Source organism: Microcaecilia unicolor, chromosome 2 (genome assembly GCF_901765095.1).
Source record: "Microcaecilia unicolor chromosome 2, aMicUni1.1, whole genome shotgun sequence".
Taxonomy (NCBI): Eukaryota; Metazoa; Chordata; class Amphibia; order Gymnophiona; family Siphonopidae; genus Microcaecilia; species Microcaecilia unicolor.
The window spans coordinates 513,788,722-513,808,438 of record NC_044032.1 but is presented as its reverse complement, the minus strand read 5'-3'; the positions used below and the strand labels follow the sequence as shown (position 1 = coordinate 513,808,438).

The window sequence follows — 19,717 nt, the reverse complement described above, 5'->3', positions numbered from 1 at the left end:
AAAAGAAATTGCAGCTCTTCCAGAACACAGCTGCCAGATTGATTTTTAAAGAGGGGAAGTTTTGTGCAGCGTCTCCACTTGTGAATAATTTACATTGGTTTAAGATTAAATCTCGTCTATATTTTAAGAAGGCATGTTTAATTTTTAAATGTTATTGTGTAGGTCCTGAAAATATTATATAATTGTTAACATTCTCTATTAATAGGTTACATTTGAGAAGCACTCAGAAATTCTTGATTTTCCTTCAATGAAAAAATGTAAAGTACAGCTCTATTTGGAACGTACACTTATCAAAGTGCTAAAATATGGAATGACTAGTAAAACAGGCCCATTTCTGACACAAATGAAACTGGAGCTAGCAAGGTTTTCCTTGGAGTGTGTATGTTTGAGAGAGTATGTGTGTGAGAGAGAGTGAATGTGCGAGTGTGTGTGTGTGAGAGAGAGTGAGACTGCTTTGTGCGAGTGTGTCTTCTCTGTCCCCCCTCCAGCCACCCAGTGATTCTCCTCTCGCCCCTGCTCCCCCTCCAGCCACCCAGTGATTCTTTTTTCCCCTGCCCCCCTCCAGCCACCCACCGATGCTCTTTTCTCCCCTGCTCCCCTCCAGCCACCCACCGAGTCTCCTCTGTCCCCTGGTTCTCTCTCCAGCCACCCAGCGAGTCTCCTGTTCCCTGCCCCCTCTCCAGCGAGTCTCCTCTCTCCCCTGCCCCCCCTCCAGCCACCCAGTGATTCTCCTGTGTCCCCGGCCCCCTCCAGCCACCCAGCGATTCTTTTTCCCTTGCCCCCCTCCAGCCACCCAGCGAATCTCCTCTCCCCTGCCCCCCCTCCAGCCACCCAGCAATTGTCCTATCGCCCCTGCCCCCATCCACTTTAAGCATATATTAAATTTCCCCCATGTGCTACAGAAAAGCACCGAGCACATCCTATATAATAAAACGCACCTCCAACGGTCTGAAGCCGAGAAAGTGAAGCTAAAAGTTCCGGAAATTTGCAGGAATGCTTCAAGGCTTCAGAACGTTGGAGGTGCGTTTTATTATATAGGATATGAACCATAGAAGTGGCTTACAAATGTAGCCTGCTTAGTTGTGTGTTGAGCTAAGCCTCACTAAAGGTCAAAAATACAGTCACAGAGATGCCAGTTACCAAGTGTGACTTATGTTCCCATAAGTGCTTGCACAGCAAGTGGAAAGAGGAACTAACTGCAGAATGCTGAGAAACAGAGATATGATTTACTGAAAACTGATTTATAGTTTTTGCTGATTGCAAGTGAGAATGACCTCGAGTATGGTACTTTGATCACATTTGTAGACTCCACCCCCTTGCACAGATCAAGCATCCATTAGGCAATACTGTATAATAAAGAGCACAGGTCTGAACCATAAGGTAAGGCCCAAACAGGCCAAGAATGACAAGATTGACATCTGTGAGACCCAGAATCTCATGATCTGATAACAGGCTAGCGTGCAAAAACAGGCTTGCCCAATGCATCCCAGAATGCACTGGGCAGGGCCTGGGTGCCATCATTTTGTTCCAGGCAGGCCCTGCTTTGACTTTGTTGTAAAGGTACAGGGAGGGGTGGGGGTCAAGTGCAGGAGGGAGGGGTGTGTGCCTATGCAGGGGAAGGGGTTTGGTCCACAGGACCACTGGGGGGGGGGGGGGGGTGTGGTTGTGGTCTACCAGGGAAAATTAAAAAAAAAAAAAAAAAAAAAAAAAGATTTTTTTTTTTTTTTTGGGGGGGGGGGGGGGGGGGGCGGGGTGTGTGTCAGGGTCCACTGCACCACCAGGGTAAAAAAAAAACAAAACATAACAGTGGAGGTCCAGTGCATCAGAGCTGTCAAATGCATTTGACAACAGTGTCAAACCCATTTGACAGTTCAAACTCAAACAGCGATGATGCACAAAGGGGGATTCATCACCTCATTTGCATGCAATGCCCATTGTGCATCGCTGGCTGTTAGCGATTTCCTAAATTTTAACGAGGCAGCCCTATTTTACAGCTACATTTGTGCATTGGGGCCTTAAAGACAAATAAAACAGCAAAGTGAAATCAGACATTGTATATCCCATTCCCTAAGATAAGAGTGTAACACTATAATTTACCAAAACAAAGTAAAAAAAAAAAACCCACAATTGAATTTATAATTCATTTTTATTATACAAATATAAAAGTAGATAGTTGATTAGATTCAAGTTCATTTTCTTCAGAACGGATTCAAAATAAAGGTATGAGATAAAATTATTTGTTTTATTTTATTTTTATATAGTTATTAAAAAAAACACAAAATAAAAATGAAAGCCTAATCTTAGGTTGATACATTCCTTGGCAGGCTTTTTTTCTTTTATTTCTTAGCCTCATTCAGAAGACATGCTAAATTCATTTTTGTTTTCTCTAGAGCCGCTGTTTTTGCTCGACGTGGTGGCCTGGTACTTGGCAGTGTAACAGGTTGTGTAAATTTCTGATGGTCACTAAAAAATAAAGATTTTAAAAGAACATAGTTACATAGTAACAAAGTAGATGACGGCAGAAAAAAAACCTGCACGGTCCATCCAGTCTGCCCAACAAGACAACTCATATGTGCTACTTTTTGTGTATACCCTACTTTGATTTGTACCTGTGCTCTTCAGGGCACAGACCATATAAGTCTGCCCAGCACTATCCCCGCCTCCCAACCACCAGCCCCGCCTCCCGATCTCGACTAAGCTCCTGAGGATCCATTCCTTCTGCACAGGATTCCTTTACGCTTATCCCACGCATGTTTGAATTCCGTTACTGTTTTCATTTCCACCACAGAACATTCATGAAGACTTATCTTGATCAAACTGAAATAAATCAGCAGCCTAGCAAATAGTTCTTACACAAGGCCCTGTGAAATTTTAAATTTCTATAGATATGGATAAAAACAGCTATTAAAAATCCTACATGCACACCTTAGGGCCATGTTTACTAAGCTGTTCAGTAGGTGCTCTTGCATTTTTAGTACATGCCAATGCTAGACACACCCATATAGTCCTATGGGTGTCTAGCGTTAGTGCACACTAATTTTTAGCATGTGCTCAAAACACGCGCACACCTTAGTAAACAGGGCCCTTAATTTCTACCTTGTTTAGCTGGTTAAATATTAACAACTGATTAGCTGTTCTCTACTCTGAGTCATATTTGTACACTCCGCCCCCTTGCACAGATCAAGCATCCATTTAAATTTAAATATACTGACAGGTTTGAGGTATGTTATAAAGAAATCAGGCTCCAATGCTCAAAACTCTGGTGCTGTTCTGAACAGCATCATAAAAATACCACCAGAACAGCGCAGAAGATGCCCTAATGTTCAACACTAATGAGATGCAAATATATGCAAGCTCATAGCGTTGAGTGTTCGGTGGGAGGACTGTGCTTGGCGCATGAGCAGAGGAGTTTTGTGGTAAGCTCGGTGCCTGTGCGCATGTGTCTGCCAAAAGCTGAACGTGAAGCACACATCAGCGTCTTGTTTTCTGCAACCTAAATATAAGTGGTTATATTTATTTATTTAGCTTGGACACATATTTAAATGCAGGAAACAGATGCCAATGTGTGCTTTCACTTTTGGGTCTGCTGTAGCTTGCGCATATTCATTTCTCATGACTGGCGTTTAAGGGCTTGCACAGGCTTCCTTCTGTGTCCAAAAGCAAAACCAGCAGATTTTGAAGGAAGAATTATAAGAAATCCTCTCTTCCAACAACTTAATGCTCACTCTGACCTGGTGTTATTTTTTGCAGCAGTAAGGCACGCTGTTTTGGGGCACTCTTTTCTGAGCATTGGGGCGAAATACAAAATGACCTCATTTACATTAGCTTTACTACATTAGCATGGAGAAGCTGAGGGAGACAGAGAGGTAAATAGAGGACGCCTACACGAATGTTGTAGAGACGACCCACCTCCAATCTGGCAGACGCTGTGCTGCCTTGGAGAAGGGAGGTCTTCTAAAAGGAGAGCATCATTCTGGTGCAGCTGGAAGTAATCCTGTAGCTAGGACCAGCACACCAGGGTCGTTATGCTCATATTGGCCCTCTCCTCAAGTCACTTCACTGGCTTCTTATCTGTTTCCGCATATAGTTCAAACTCCTCTTATTGACCTATAAGTGCATTCACTCTGCAGCTCCTCAGTACCTCTCCACTCTCATCTCTCCCTACATTCCTCCCCGGGAACTCCGTTCACTGGGTAAATCTCTCTTATCTGCACCCTTCTCCTCCACTGCTAACTCCAGACTCCGTTCCTTTTATCTTGCTGCACCATATACCTGGAATAGACTTCCTGAGCCGGTACGTCAAGCTCCATCTCTGACCATATTCAAATCTAAGCTAAAAGCCCACCTTTTTGATGTTGCTTTTAACTCCTAACCCTTGTTCACTTGTTCAGAACCCTTATTTTATCATCCTCACTTTAATATTCCTTTATCTCTTGTTTGTCCTGTTTGTCTGTCCTAATTAGATTGTAAGCTCTGTCGAGCAGGGACTGTCTCTTTATGTTCAAGTGTACAGCGCTGTGTACATCTAGTAGCGCTATAGAAATGATAAGTAGTAGTAGTAGTAGGTGTTGCAATATCCTCTCACACCAAGGATGTGACTCCAGGAGCTACTGCCCAGGAGGGAAGGGTTAGGACAGCTGTTGTAGTTGGTGATTCGATTATTAGGCACGTAGATAGCTGGGTGGCCTGCCTGGTGCGAAGGTGGCGGACCCCACGCGTCACCTAGATAGGACTTTAGATAGTGCTGGGGAGGAGCCAGCTGTCTTGGTACATGTGAGTACCAATGACATAGGAAAAAGTAAAAAAAAATTTTTTAAGTATATTAAAAGCAAGAAGCCAGCAAAAGAATCAGTTGGACTGCTAGATAACCGAGGGTAAAAGGAGCAATCAGGGAAGACAAAGCCATAGCGGAGAGATTAAGTGGATTCTTTGCTTTGGTCTTCACCGAGGAAGATTTGGGAGAGATACCGGTGCCAGAAATGGTATTCAAAGCACAAGTCAGAGAAACTGAATGAAATCTCTATAAACCTGGAAGATGTAATGGCGCAATTTAACAAATTAAAGAGTAGCAAATCTCCTGGACCGGATTGTATTCATCCCAGAGTACTGATATAATTGAAAAATGAACTTGCAGAACTATTGTTAATAATATGTAATTTATCTTTAAAATCAAGCGTGGTTCCAGAAGATTGGAGGGTGGCCAATCTAACGCTGATTTTTAAAAAAGGTTCCAGAGGAGATCCAGGAAATTATAGACTGGTGAGCCTGACGTTGGTGCCGGGCAAAATGGTAGAGACTATTAAAAGGAACAAAATTACAGAGCATATTCAAAAGCATGGATTAATGAGACAAAGCCCACCTGGATTTAGTGAAGGGAAATCTTGCCTCACCAATCTATTACATTTCTTTGAAGAGGTGAACAGACATGTGGATAAAGGTGAGCCAGTTGATACTGTGTATCTGGATTTTCAAAAAGCGTTTGACAAAGTACCTCATGAAAGAATCCAGAGGAAATTGGAGAGTCATAGGATAGGAGGTAGTGTCCTACTGTGGATTAAAAACTGGTTAAAAGATAGAAAACAGAGAGTAGGGTTAGATGGTCAGTATTCTCAATGGAGAAGGGTAGATCGTGGGGTTCCCCAGGGGTCTGTGCTGGGACCGCTGCTTTTAAACATATTTATAAATGATCTAGAGATGGGAGTAACTAGTGAGGTAATTAAATTTGCTGACGACACAAAGATATTCAAAGTTGTTAAATCGCGAGAGGATTGTGAAAAATTACAAGAGGACCTTATGAGACTGGGCGTCTCAATGGCAGATGATGTTTAATGTGAGCAAGTGCAAAGTGATGCATGTGGGAAAGAGGAACCCAAATTATAGCTACATAATGTAAGGTTCCATGTTAGGAGTCACTGACCAAGAAAGGGATCTAGGTGTCGTCATTGATGATATGTTGAAACCTCCTACCCAGTGTGCGGTGGCCGCTAAGAAAGGAAATAGAATGTTAGGTATTATTAGAAAAGGAATGGAAAACAATAAGCACCCAAAAATGCAAAGAATTCTTACACGGACCAAACACGCAACCAACTCACACTAAAGGACACACACTAGATATCATAATACACAAATTCGAACCAGATCTAAACCTTACACTAACAGACACAAAATGGACACCCACACCATGGTCAGACCACTATAAAGCACACATTTCCCTACAATGGCGAACGAAAGACGCAATTAATAAACAAGAACGTAAAACCTACACCACGAGAGGAAAAATAGACCACAACGGATGGACAATAAAGGCAAAGACAAACCAATTTCTCCTAGAATGGGATGATAGATGAAGATTAATATTAGACAATATTGCCCCAATTCAAACTAGAACCTCACACAGAAAGAACTCAATACCATGGTTCAATGACGAATTGAAAAAACTTAAAACACAAGTTAGAAGATCTATCCGCCGCTTTTGACACTGTCAATCATGATTTACTTCTTGCCACACTGTCCTCATTTGGGTTCCAGGGCTCTGTCCTCTCCTGGTTCTCCTCCTATCTCTCCCACCGCACCTTCAGAGTTCACTCTCATGGATCCTCCTCCACCCCCATCCTGCTATCTGTTGGTGTTCCCCAGGGATCTGTCCTTGGACCCCTTCTCTTCTCAATCTACACCTCTTCCCTGGGCTCCCTGATCTCATCTCACGGTTTCCAGTATCATCTCTATGCTGATGACACCCAGTTGTATCTCTCCACACCAGCCATCACCGCTGAGACCCAGGCTAAGGTATCAAGCCCGCTTATCCGACATAGCTGCCTGGATGTCCAACCGCCACCTGAAACTGAACATGTCCAAGACCGAGCTCATCATCTTTCCACCAAAACCCACTTCTCCTCTTCCTCCACTTTCTATCTCAGTTAATAAAACCCTCATCCTCCCCGTCTCATCTGCCCGCAACCTTGGAGTCATCTTTGACTCCTCCCTCTCCTTCTCTGCGCATATCCAGCAGACAGCCAAGACCTGCCGCTTCTTCCTCTTTAACATCAGCAAAATTCGCCCTTTCCTCTCTGAACACACCACCCCGAACTCTCGTCCACGCTCTCATTACCTCTCGCCTTGACTACTGCAACTTACTCCTCACCGGCCTCCCCCTTAGCCACCTATCCCCTCTTCAATCTGTTCAGAACTCTGCTGCACGTCTTATATTCCGCCAGAACCGATATACTCATATCACCCCTCTCCTCAGGTCACTTCACTGGCTTCCAATCAGATACCGCATTCAGTTCAAGCTTCTCCTTCTTACTTACAAATGCACTCAGTCTGCTGCCCCTCACTACCTCTCATCTCCCCTTATGTTCCAGCCCGAAACCTCCGTTCACAGGACAAATCCCTCCTCTCATTACCCTTCTCCACCACCGCCAACTCCAGGCTCCGCTCATTCTGCCTTGCCTCACCCTATGCTTGGAACAACCTCCCTCAGTCCTTACGCCAAGCCCCCTCCTTGCCCATCTTCAAGTCTTTGCTTAAAGCACACCTCTTCAATGCTGCGTTCGGCACCTAACTCTTACCTTTCAGGAATTCCAGACTGCCCAATTTGATTGCCCCTATCGGTCTGACTGCTCACGCATCTTTTAGATTGTAAGCTCTTTGAGCAGGGATTGTCCTTCTATGTTAAATTGTACAGCGCTGCGTAACCCTAGTAGCGCTTTAGAAATGTTAAGTAGTAGTAGTAGAAGATTAGAACGTGCGTGGAATAAAAAGAAAGATGACCCCACACTTAACGCCTGGAAACAACTTCGAAGAAAATATAAATATACCATAAGACAAACTAAAAGATTATATTTCAAAACTAAAATTGGACCAAACTACAAGGACACACAAACTCTTCCAACTCGTGAATAAACTACTAGATACCACACCAGTCACAACCAACAACAAAGATACACCAGGAGCAGACAATCTTGCAAGATACTTCAATGAGAAAATCATAAATCTACGACTTAAAATCCCTGTCAGCACCATTGACTTCATCGATCTCCTTGACTGTCTAGATCCAGACCCTGGTGTATATCCAGCAGACAGAACCTGGAACAACTTCGAAGTACTATCGGAGGATCTCATCTCCCAAATGCTCAAAAGATTCGCCAAATCCCATTGCAAATTAGACAAATGCCCAAATAACCTTATGACATCCGCCCCTCAACAATTTATAACAGACCTAACGAACCATGTGAACTATATGTTACAAAATGAACTCTTCTCAAAGGAGAAAGGAAACATTCTACTCACCCCAATACCCAAAGAAAAGTGCCAGTGAACTAACCAACTACAGGCCAGTAGCATCCATTCCTTTAATAACGAATGACCAAACAACTCACAATCTATTTAGACAAATTCTCAATACTACATGACTCCCAGTCAGGATTTCGGTCCATCCACAGCACTGACACAGTAATAATCACTCTTATGACTAAATTCAAACAACTGATTGCAACTGGGAAGAACGTATTGCTCCTACAATTTGACATGTCCAGCGCCTTCGACATGGTCGATCAAGGAATACTACTACATATCCTAGAGTACTTCGGAATTGGAGACAACGTTCTCAAATGGTTCAAGGGGTTCCTAACCACACAATCATACCAAGTTAGATCTAACTCGACTACATCAGCCACATGGATACCTGAATGCGGAGTTCCACAGGGATCCCCCCTCTCACCGACCTTATTCAACTTAATGATGATACCATTGGCCAAACTACTATCAAACCAAAACCTCAACCCATACATATACGCAGACGATGTAACGATCTACATCCCATTTAAACAAGATCTAAAGGAAATTTCCAATGACATCAACCAGAGTTTACATATCATGAACTCATGCGCAGATGCATTTAAGCTGAAACTCAATGCAGAAAAAAACCCAATGCCTAATACTCACCTCTCAACATAACACGAACAAATTCACCACCATCAATACACCAAAACTCCCAATTTCAGACACCCTAAAAATTCTCAGAGTTACTATTGATCGACACCTAACACTTGAGAACCACGCGAAGAACACAACCAAGAAGATGTTCCACTCAATGTGGAAGTTAAAAAGAGTAAGACCTTTCTTCCCCAAGGACCGTCTTCCGCAACCTGATACAATCAATGGTACTCAGCCATCTAGACTATTGCAACGCTCTCTATGCTGGCTGCAAAGAGCAAATAATCAAGAAATTACAAACAGCCCAAAACACTGCAGCCAGACTCATATTCGGAAAAACAAAATATGAAAGTGCTAAACCCCTACGAGAAAAACTACACTGGCTCCCACTTAAAGAACACATCACGTTCAAAATATGTACCCTAGTTCACAAAATCATTCACGGAGACGCTCCAGCCTACATGTCAGACCTGATAGACTTACCACCCAGGAATGCTAAAACATCATCCCACACATTCCTCAATCTTCACTTCCCCAACTGCAGAGGTCAAAAATACAAACTAACGCCTGCGTCAACCTTTTCCTACTTGAGCACACAATTCTGGAATGCGCTGCTACGCAACTTGAAGACGATCCATGAACTAACCACCTTCCGCAAACTACTGAAGACCCATCTCTTTGACAAGGCGTACCACAAAGATCAACAAATATGAACCATTGCACAAATATCCAGAACTGCTTAAAGAAATTCGACTCACGAAATTAGTTCGTTACTCTACTATCATGCTTAACTATTATCATGTTACCCAAGATCCTTAAGCAACACTAAATGTATAATTTCTTTAGATTATCTACTACTATTATCTATTACTATTATCATGTCACCCAAGATCCTAAAGCAATACCAAATGTATATTGTCTTATAGATTTCCACTATTCATAATGTAACGTAAGCCACTTTGAGCCTGCACAGAGGTGGGAAAATGAGGGGTACAAATGCAATAAATAAATAAGGATGTCACAATGCGTTTGTATCGCTCCATGGTGTGACTGCACCTCAAATATTGTGCTTAATTCTAGTCACCACATCTCAAAAAAATATAGTGGAATTAGAAAAGGTGCAGAGAAGGGCGACAAAAATGATAAAGGGGATGGGACGACTTCCCTATGAGGAAAGGCTAAAGCAGCTAGGGCTCTTCAGCTTGGAGAAAAGACGGCTGAGGGGAGATATGATAGAGGTCTATAAAATAATAATGAGTGGAGTGGAACGGGTAGACATGACTTGTTTGTTTACTCTTCCCAAAAATATTAGGACAAAGGGGCACGCAATGAAGCTAGAAAGTAGTAAATTTAAAAAAATCTGAGAAAATTTTTCTTCATTCAACGTGTAATTAAACTCTGGAATTTGTTGACACAGAATGTAGTAAAAGCGATTAGCTTAGCGGAGTTTAAAAAAGGTTTGGCTGGCTTCCTAAAGGAAAAGTCCATAGACCATTATTAAAATGGATTTGGGGAAAATCCACTGTTTATTTCTGGGATAAGCAGCATACAATGTTTTGTACTTTTTTGGGATCTTGCAGGTATTTGTGACCTGGATTGGCCACTGTTGGAAACAGGATACTGGGCTTGATGGACCTTTGGTCTGTCCCAGTATAGCAATACTTCTGTACTTATGTAAACAAAAGGGCTTAAATTACAAAATGGGCTGTCCGGATTAATAGTTGGAAAATGTTTCTAAAATAAGAATAGTTTAGCACTAGGAGAAGATGCCTAAAAAGGCAATGTAAGTTGTCATTGGAAGTTTTTTTTTTTTTTTTTTTTCCAGAAGGGGGGAGGGCAGGAGTTTTCTGTCTTGGCCTTCCCTCCACAGCTCAGCTCCATTTCAAACGGCCCGAACCGTACTCACCAGCATTTATGACTAAACAGCATGTATATGCTCTAAGCTGAGGTACAGATGGAGTATTCAATTACCAGGGAATAGGGCCACAACCGAGTCAGGTTTTCCCCAATGAATATGCATGAGATCTGTTTGCATACAATGGAGGCAGTGCATGCAAACAGATCTCATGCACATTCATCAGGGTAATCCTGAAAACCCAACTGAGTTGCGGCCCTCAAGGACAGATATTGCCCACCCTTGTCTATAAGCACAACAGATTGTTCAGTACATGCAGACTGAATCTTAGCCATAGATACTGCTGTTAAGTGATGATGGGATTCCCTGTCAAACAGCATCTTGAGGTCCAGAAATTGAACCCAGGGGTTCCTGTATAGTTCCTCGCTTCAGCTCTTATGAAAGGATTTATTTTTTTTAATGTTACTTAAATATTAGATAAACATATGCCCAGGACAATATTGGTATAAAATAGAACCTCTTTGGAGAAAGAGTTTGGACTAGATGGTATCTTGGTCCCTTCAATTTTAATAAACTATAATCACTGTTCTAAAACATACATACCTTTCATTGTCAGATTCCTCTGCTTTGGAAGGTTTTTTTCTGTTTCTAAGTTTGGTGGCAGCTGGTGTTTTTATACATTCTAGAGCAATAAAGAAATACATTATATAGATTGATCTATGAGCATACACACACAAAGCGAATGCTACATACCTGTAGAAGGTATTCTCCGAGGACAGCAGGCTGATTGTTCTCACTGATGGGTTGACGTCCACGGCAGCCCCTCCAATCGGAAACTTCACTAGCAAAGTCCTTTGCTAGTCCTCGCGCGCCCGCGCGCACCGCGCATACGCGGCCGTCTTCCCGCCCGAAACCGGCTCGAGCCGGCCAGTCCAGTATGTAGCAAGACAATACATTTAAGGGAAGACACAACTCCAAAGGGGAGGCGGGCGGGTTATGTGAGAACAATCAGCCTGCTGTCCTCGGAGAATACCTTCTACAGGTATGTAGCATTCGCTTTCTCCGAGGACAAGCAGGCTGCTTGTTCTCACTGATGGGGTATCCCTAGCCCCCAGGCTCACTCAAAACAACAACCATGGTCAATTGGGCCTCGCAACGGCGAGGACATAACTGAGATTGACCTAAAAAATTTACCAACTAACTGAGAGTGCAGCCTGGAACAGAACAAACAGGGCCCTCGGGGGGGTGGAGTTGGATCCTAAAGCCCAAACAGGTTCTGAAGAACTGACTGCCCGAACCGACTGTCGCGTCGGGTATCCTGCTGCAGGCAGTAGTGAGATGTGAATGTGTGGACAGATGACCACGTCGCAGCTTTGCAAATTTCTTCAATGGAGGCTGACTTCAAGTGGGCTACCGACGCAGCCATGGCTCTAACATTATGAGCCGTGACATGACCCTCAAGAGCCAGCCCCGCCTGGGCGTAAGTGAAGGAAATGCAATCTGCTAGCCAATTGGATATGGTGCGTTTCCCTACAGCCACTCCCCTCCTATTGGGATCAAAAGAAACAAACAATTGGGCGGACTGTCTGTGGGGCTGTGTCCGCTCCAAATAGAAGGCCAATGCTCTCTTGCAGTCCAATGTGTGCAGCTGACGTTCAGCAGGGCAGGAATGTGGACGGGGAAAGAATGTTGGCAAGACAATTGACTGGTTCAGATGGAACTCCGACACAACCTTTGGCAGGAACTTAGGGTGAGTGCGGAGGACTACTCTGTTATGATGAAATTTGGTGTAAGGGGCCTGGGCTACCAGGGCCTGAAGCTCACTGACTCTACGAGCTGAAGTAACTGCCACCAAGAAAATGACCTTCCAAGTCAAGTACTTCAGATGGCAGGAATTCAGTGGCTCGAAAGGAGGTTTCATCAGCTGGGTGAGAATGACATTGAGATCCCATGACACTGTAGGAGGCTTGACAGGGGGCTTTGACAAAAGCAAACCTCTCATGAAGCGAACAACTAAAGGCTGTCCCGAGATCGGCTTACCTTCCACACGGTAATGGTATGCACTAATAGCGCTAAGGTGAACTCTTACAGAGTTGGTCTTGAGACCAGACTCAGACAAGTGCAGAAGGTATTCAAGCAGGGTCTGTGTAGGACAAGAACGAGGATCTAGGGCCTTGCTGTCACACCAGACGGCAAACCTCCTCCAATGGAAAAAGTAACTTCTCTTAGTGGAATCTTTCCTGGAAGCAAGCAAGATGCGGGAGACACCCTCTGACAGACCCAAAGAGGCAAAGTCTACGCCCTCAACATCCAGGCCGTGAGAGCCAGGGACCGGAGGCTGGGATGCAGAAGAGCCCCTTCGTTCTGCGTGATGAGGGTCGGAAAACACTCCAATCTCCACGGTTCTTCGGAGGATAACTCCAGAAGAAGAGGGAACCAGATCTGACGCGGCCAAAAAGGAGCAATCAGAATCATGGTGCCTCGGTCTTGCTTGAGTTTCAACAAAGTCTTCCCCACCAGAGGTATGGGAGGATAAGCATACAGCAGACCCTCCCCCCAGTCCAGGAGGAAGGCATCCGATGCCAGTCTGCCGTGGGCCTGAAGCCTGGAACAGAACTGAGGGACTTTGTGGTTCACTCGAGATGCGAAGAGATCTACCAAGGGGGTGCCCCACACCTGGAAAATCTGTCGTACCACACGGGAATTGAGCGACCACTCGTGAGGTTGCATAATCCTGCTCAACCTGTCGGCCAGACTGTTGTTTACGCCTGCCAGATATGTGGCTTGGAGCACCATGCCGTGACGGCGAGCCCAGAGCCACATGCTGACGGCTTCCTGACACAGGGGGCGAGATCCGGTGCCCCCCTGCTTGTTGACATAATACATGGCAACCTGGTTGTCTGTCTGAATTTGGATAATTTGGTGGGACAGCCGATCTCTGAAAGCCTTCAGAGCGTTCCAGATCGCTCGTAACTCCAGAAGATTGATCTGCAGATCGCGTTCCTGGAGGGACCAGCTTCCTTGGGTGTGAAGCCCATCGACATGAGCTCCCCATCCCAGGAGAGACGCATCCGTGGTCAGCACTTTTTGTGGCTGAGGAATTTGGAAAGGACGTCCCAGAGTCAAATTGGAGCGAATCGTCCACCAAAACAGGGATTTGAGAAAACTCGTGGACAGGTGGATCACGTCCTCTAGACCCCCAGCGGCCTGATACCACTGGGAGGCTAGGGTCCATTGAGCAGATCTCATGTGAAGGCGGGCCATGGGAGTCACATGAACTGTGGAGGCCATGTGGCCGAGCAATCTCAACATCTGCCGAGCTGTGATCTGCTGGGACGCTCGCACCCGCGAGACGAGGGACAACAAGTTGTTGGCTCTCGTCTCTGGGAGATAGGCGCGAGCCGTCCGAGAATCCAGCAGAGCTCCTATGAATTCGAATCTCTGCACTGGGAGAAGATGGGACTTTGGGTAATTTATCACAAACCCCAGTAGCTCCAGTAGGCGAATAGTCATCTGCATGGACTGCAGGGCTCCTGCCTCGGATGTGTTCTTCACCAGCCAATCGTCGAGATATGGGAACACGTGCACCCCCAGCCTGCGAAGTGCCGCTGCTACCACAGCTAGGCACTTTGTGAACACCCTGGGCGCAGAGGCGAGCCCAAAGGGTAGCACACAGTACTGGAAGTGGCGTGTGCCCAACTGAAATCGCAGATACTGTCTGTGAGCTGGCAGTATCGGGATGTGTGTGTAGGCATCCTTCAAGTCCAGAGAGCATAGCCAATCGTTTTACTGAATCATGGGGAGAAGGGTGCCCAGGGAAAGCATCCTGAACTTTTCTTTTACGAGATATTTGTTCAGGGCCCTTAGGTCTAGGATGGGACGCATCCCCCCTGTTTTCTTTTCCACAAGGAAGTACCTGGAATAGAATCCCAGCCCTTCTTGCCCGGATGGCACGGGCTCGACCGCATTGGCGCTGAGAAGGGCGGAGAGTTCTTCTGCAAGTACCTGCTTGTGCTGGAAGCTGTAAGACTGAGCTCCCGGTGGACAATTTGGTGGCTTTGAGGCCAAATTGAGGGTGTATCCTTGCCGGACTATTTGCAGAACCCACTGATCGGAGGTTATGAGAGGCCACCTTTGGTGAAAAGCTTTCAACCTCCCCCCGACCGGCAGGTCGCCCGGCACGGACACTTGGATGTCGGCTATGCTCTGCTGGAGCCAGTCAAAAGCTCGCCCCTTGCTTTTGCTGGGGAGCCGCGGGGCCTTGCTGAGGCGCACGCTGCTGACGAGAGCGAGCGCGCTGGGGCTTAGCCTGGGCCGCAGGCTGTCGGGAAGGAGGATTGTACCTACGCTTACCAGAAGCATAAGGACCAGTCTTCCTTCCCCCGAAAAATCTTCTACCTGTAGAGGTAGAGGCTGAAGGCTGCCGGCGGGAGAACTTGTCGAATGCGGTGTCCCGCTGGTGGAGAGACTCTACCACCTGCTCGACTTTTTCTCCAAAAATGTTGTCCGCACGGCAAGGCGAGTCCGCAATCCGCTGCTGGAGTCTATTCTCCAGGTCGGCGGCACGCAGCCATGAGAGCCTGCGCATCACCACACCTTGAGCAGCGGCCCTGGACGCAACATCAAAAGTGTCATAAACTCCTCTGGCCAGGAATTTTCTGCACGCCTTCAGCTGCCTGACCACCTCCTGAAAAGGCTTGGCTTGCTCAGGGGGAAGAGCATCAACCAAGCCCGCCAACTGCCGCACATTGTTCCGCATGTGTATGCTCGTGTAGAGCTGGTAAGACTGGATCTTGGCCACGAGCATAGAAGAATGGTAGGCCTTCCTCCCAAAGGAGTCTAAGGTTCTAGGGTCTTTGCCCGGGGGCGCCGAAGCATGCTCCCTAGAACGCTTAGCCTTCTTTAGGGCCAAATCCACAACTCCAGAGTCATGAGGCAACTGAGTGCGCATCAGCTCTGGGTCCCCATGGATCCGGTACTGGGACTCGATCTTCTTGGGAATGTGGGGATTAGTTAATGGCTTGGTCCAGTTCGCAAGCAATGTCTTCTTTAGGACATGGTGCAAGGGAACAGTGGACGCTTCCTTAGGTGGAGAAGGATAGTCCAGGAGCTCAAACATTTCAGCCCTGGGCTCGTCCTCCACAACCACCGGGAAGGGGATGGCCGTAGACATCTCCCGGACAAAGGAAGCGAAAGACAGACTCTCAGGAGGAGAAAGCTGTCTTTCAGGAGAGGGAGTGGGATCAGAAGGAAGACCCTCCGACTCCTCGTCAGAGAAATATCTGGGGTCTTCTTCTTCCTCCCACGAGGCCTCACCCTCGGTGTCAGACACAAGTTCTCGAACCTGTGTCTGCAACCGCGCCCGGCTCAACTCGGTGGAGCCACGTCCACGATGGGGGCGTCGAGAGGTAGACTCCCTGGCCCGCATCGGCGAAGCTCCCTCCGCCGATGTAGTCAGGGAGCCCTCCTGGGAGGTGGCCGCAGTCGGCACCGCACGCGGTACCGACGTCGGGGACCTCACCCCGGGCGATGGGCCAGCCGGCGCCACGCTCGACGGTACCGGGGGCGCAAGCACCGCCGGTACCGGAGGGGTAGGGCGCAACAGCTCTCCCAGAATCTCTGGGAGAACGGCCCGGAGGCTCTCGTTCAGAGCGGCTGCAGAGAAAGGCTGGGAGGTCGATGCAGGCGTCGACGTCAGAACCTGTTCCGGGCGAGGAGGCTGTTCCGGGCTGTCCAGAGTGGAGCGCATCGACACCTCTTGAACAGAGGGTGAGCGGTCCTCTCGGTGCCGATGCCTGCTGGGTGCCGAATCCCTCGGCGACCCAGAGCTCTCGGTGCCGACGCGGGGAGGCGATCGGTGTCGATGCTTCTTCGATTTCTTCCGAAGCATGTCACCGGAACTCCCCGGCACCGACGAGGACGTAGAATCCAGCCGTCGCTTCCTCGGGGCCGAGACCGAAGGAGGTCGATCTCGGGGGGGCTGTACCGCAGGAGCCCTCAGGGTAGGAGGAGACCCACCCGAAGGCTCACCGCCACCCAGCAGGGGAATGGACAGCCCTCACCTGCACTCCTGACGATGCACCACCGTCCGACGACATCAGCAGACGAGGTCCCGGTACCACCGACGTCGATACAGCTATCCGATGTCTCGGCGCCGATGCAGAGGCCCGATGCCTCGATGCACTCGATGCAGGGGCGGCCGAGGAAGATGGTCTGGACGCTGACGACGTCGATGCACTCGAAGATCCCGGTGCCGATGCCGACGAAGAGCCCGAGAACAACACGTTCCACTGGGCTAGTCTCGCTACCTGAGTCTGCCTTTGAAGCAGGGAACACAGACTGCAGTTCTGAGGGCGGTGCTCGGCCCCCAGACACTGAAGACACGACGAGTGTCGATCAGTGAGCGAGATAACCCGGGCGCACTGGGTGCACTTCTTGAAGCCGCTGGAAGGCTTCGATGTCATGGGCGGAAAAATCACGCCGGCGAAATCAAAGTCTGAAATGACGGAAAAAGAGCACCAAAAAACTTTCGAGGGAGAAAATCTCGACCGAGGCCGAAAAGAGGCCTACCCCGACGACGAAAGAAAACTTATCGGGGCAAAAAGCTGGAAGTACGGGGAGGATTAACACGAAACCCGGTGGGGGGTTTCCGGAGCACTTCCAGACTCTAAACAAAACTTTTCCGAAGAAAAAACACGTCAAAAATAAATTTGGACGCGCGAGGTCGACTTTCCGGGGCTCGACACGGCGGAAACACGACCGTACCGAGTGCGGACAAAAGAAGACTGGCCGGCTCGAGCCGGTTTCGGGCAGGAAGACGGCCGCGCATGCGCGGTGCGCGCGAGGACTAGCAAAGGACTTTGCTAGTGAAGTTTCCGATTGGAGGGGCTGCCGTGGACGTCAACCCATCAGTGAGAACAAGCAGCCTGCTTGTCCTCGGAGAAATATATATATATATAAAGATTTTCTAGCAAGCAACAAAATGGTACTTGATATTAAATACATCCAAGTTCACAATCATTGTAGTACTGACATAGTGAATTGCACCCTTACTGGAGGATCTTAAGTCCTGGATAGATAAAGGGAAGGTGCACTGGCAGTACAACTGGATCTTACAGTGGTTTTTGACTTTAATCTTACTTCTGAAGCTTAGTGAATTAGGGATCTCACGGTACTAAACTGATTTTACCAGTTTCTATTGGATAGAACAAGTAAGCTTAATGTAACTAATTTGACAGTCTACCTATGAAGTTATTTCTAAGTGGCATACAATATAAAGTGCACACATACACATATATATATCCTATATAATAAAGAGCACCTCCAACATTCTGAAGCTGACTCTGTGGCACTGTGGCAGTGTAGGGTTCGTAAGTCTGTAGTTCAGCGTTTCATTGGCTCTCACTGTCCCCGCCCTCACCAATCAGACAAAACGGAACTTGGAGGAGGGAAGTAGAGTGGATTGAATCTCTAACAAACAATCATATACAGGGAGGTACGAACATCAGTGGAGGCAAGTGCACAGAACAGAAGGGAAGACAAACATTTAATCACTTTGTCACTCATTCACACACATACACAGACATCACACAAACACACACTCAATCACTCTGTGTATCTCTCTCTTACACTGTCTGTAAAACACACTATCACTCTCAGTCTCTCATAAACTGTATGTCGCATTCTCACGAGTAAGGAGCTCTTCTGATGTGATTGTTAAACTGATTGAAGGGCCTGAACAAGGAAAACTTTTACCACATTGTAACACAGTTTACACAAAAAATATTGTATATAAAGAAATCTTACACATGTAAACAACAATTACATTCAGAATACAACCATGGAAACATTAATGGCAGGAACTCATTACATTGCTAGCGCCCGTTTCATTGTATTAAGAAACGGGCCTTTTTTTACTAGTATATCTATAAAAGGAAAATCATTCATTTAGTCCCCAATTTAGCTAAAATGAAAATTATGCTTTCTCTTTTCTTCATTTAGAGGGGTATTTAATTGTGATGTGTAATGTGTGCTAGTGGCCAGGCGTGGAGCCCTCACAACTACAGCCACACAGAAGGGTAAAAACAAAACACAAACACTTCATAAGTATTTACATATGTAGTCTCTTTAGGTTCTGTAATCTACAGCCCTGCCCTTGACAAGTTCTACAGTCTCAGTGTGCTCTCAAGGTTAATCAAACCCAGGCCTGCCTTTAAGAGGTAGAAAATTACAAGGTCCCAAGGTACATCTTGGACTACCTGAATTCAGCTATGGATGCCTACAGCTGTGACGTGAAGGTGTCTGCTGGAGGCTGCTCTTCTCTTCCCTGAGCCTCTCCTTGGGTACTGCAACCCAACTTGGGAAATACCTGGAGAATTCCTTACTTGGGGCCTCCTCTTCCTCCTGTTTCTTCTCTGAAGCATTAACTTTCTCTGAGCCCTGCCCTCCTAGATAAGTCAATTCTGCTCTTTAAAGTAGCCCAGTGAGGTTGTGCACTTAAGGAAACCCGGGCTTATTCTATCTACTACCTCACATGCAGTAAAAGTTCAGCTTTTAACATACTTTACTTTCCTGTGGGCGTGACTAACCTGTGGTAGCTCAATACCACAGGTTAGTCATTCCCATGGTATATGAATGCAGCTTGCAATTAACCTTGCAAGCTGCACTGTTCATAGTGTCCAGGAACATTAGGTAGCTAAACTGCAGTCCAAAGTTCCCAGGCCACTTCTTAAAGGCCTGGTGTGATATCAGGAGCTGCCCCCTTCCCCTTAAGATACCACCATATACAATACTCCCTTTCCCCCAAAACTTCCCAATCCCCCCCCCCCCCCCCCAGAAGATTCCTAAATACAAACCCATCTCTAAACGTCTGGCTGTACTAGAGAGTAGCGTTTGCTCCAGCTTTAAGAGCAACACTGTGGTGAAAAT

General features: G+C 46.7%; 1 protein-coding gene across 1 annotated transcript in view; it reads right to left on the bottom strand.

The window, feature by feature from the left end:
- Positions 1–2,127: 2,127 nt before the first annotated feature.
- NCAPG (non-SMC condensin I complex subunit G) overlaps positions 2,128–19,717 on the bottom strand; it is a 260,290-nt gene continuing 242,700 nt past the window's right edge. The window contains 2 exon segments of the mRNA XM_030191225.1: positions 2,128–2,463; positions 11,393–11,471. Of these exon segments, the coding sequence (XP_030047085.1) occupies positions 2,337–2,463; positions 11,393–11,471 (206 nt within the window). The 3' untranslated portion in view covers positions 2,128–2,336.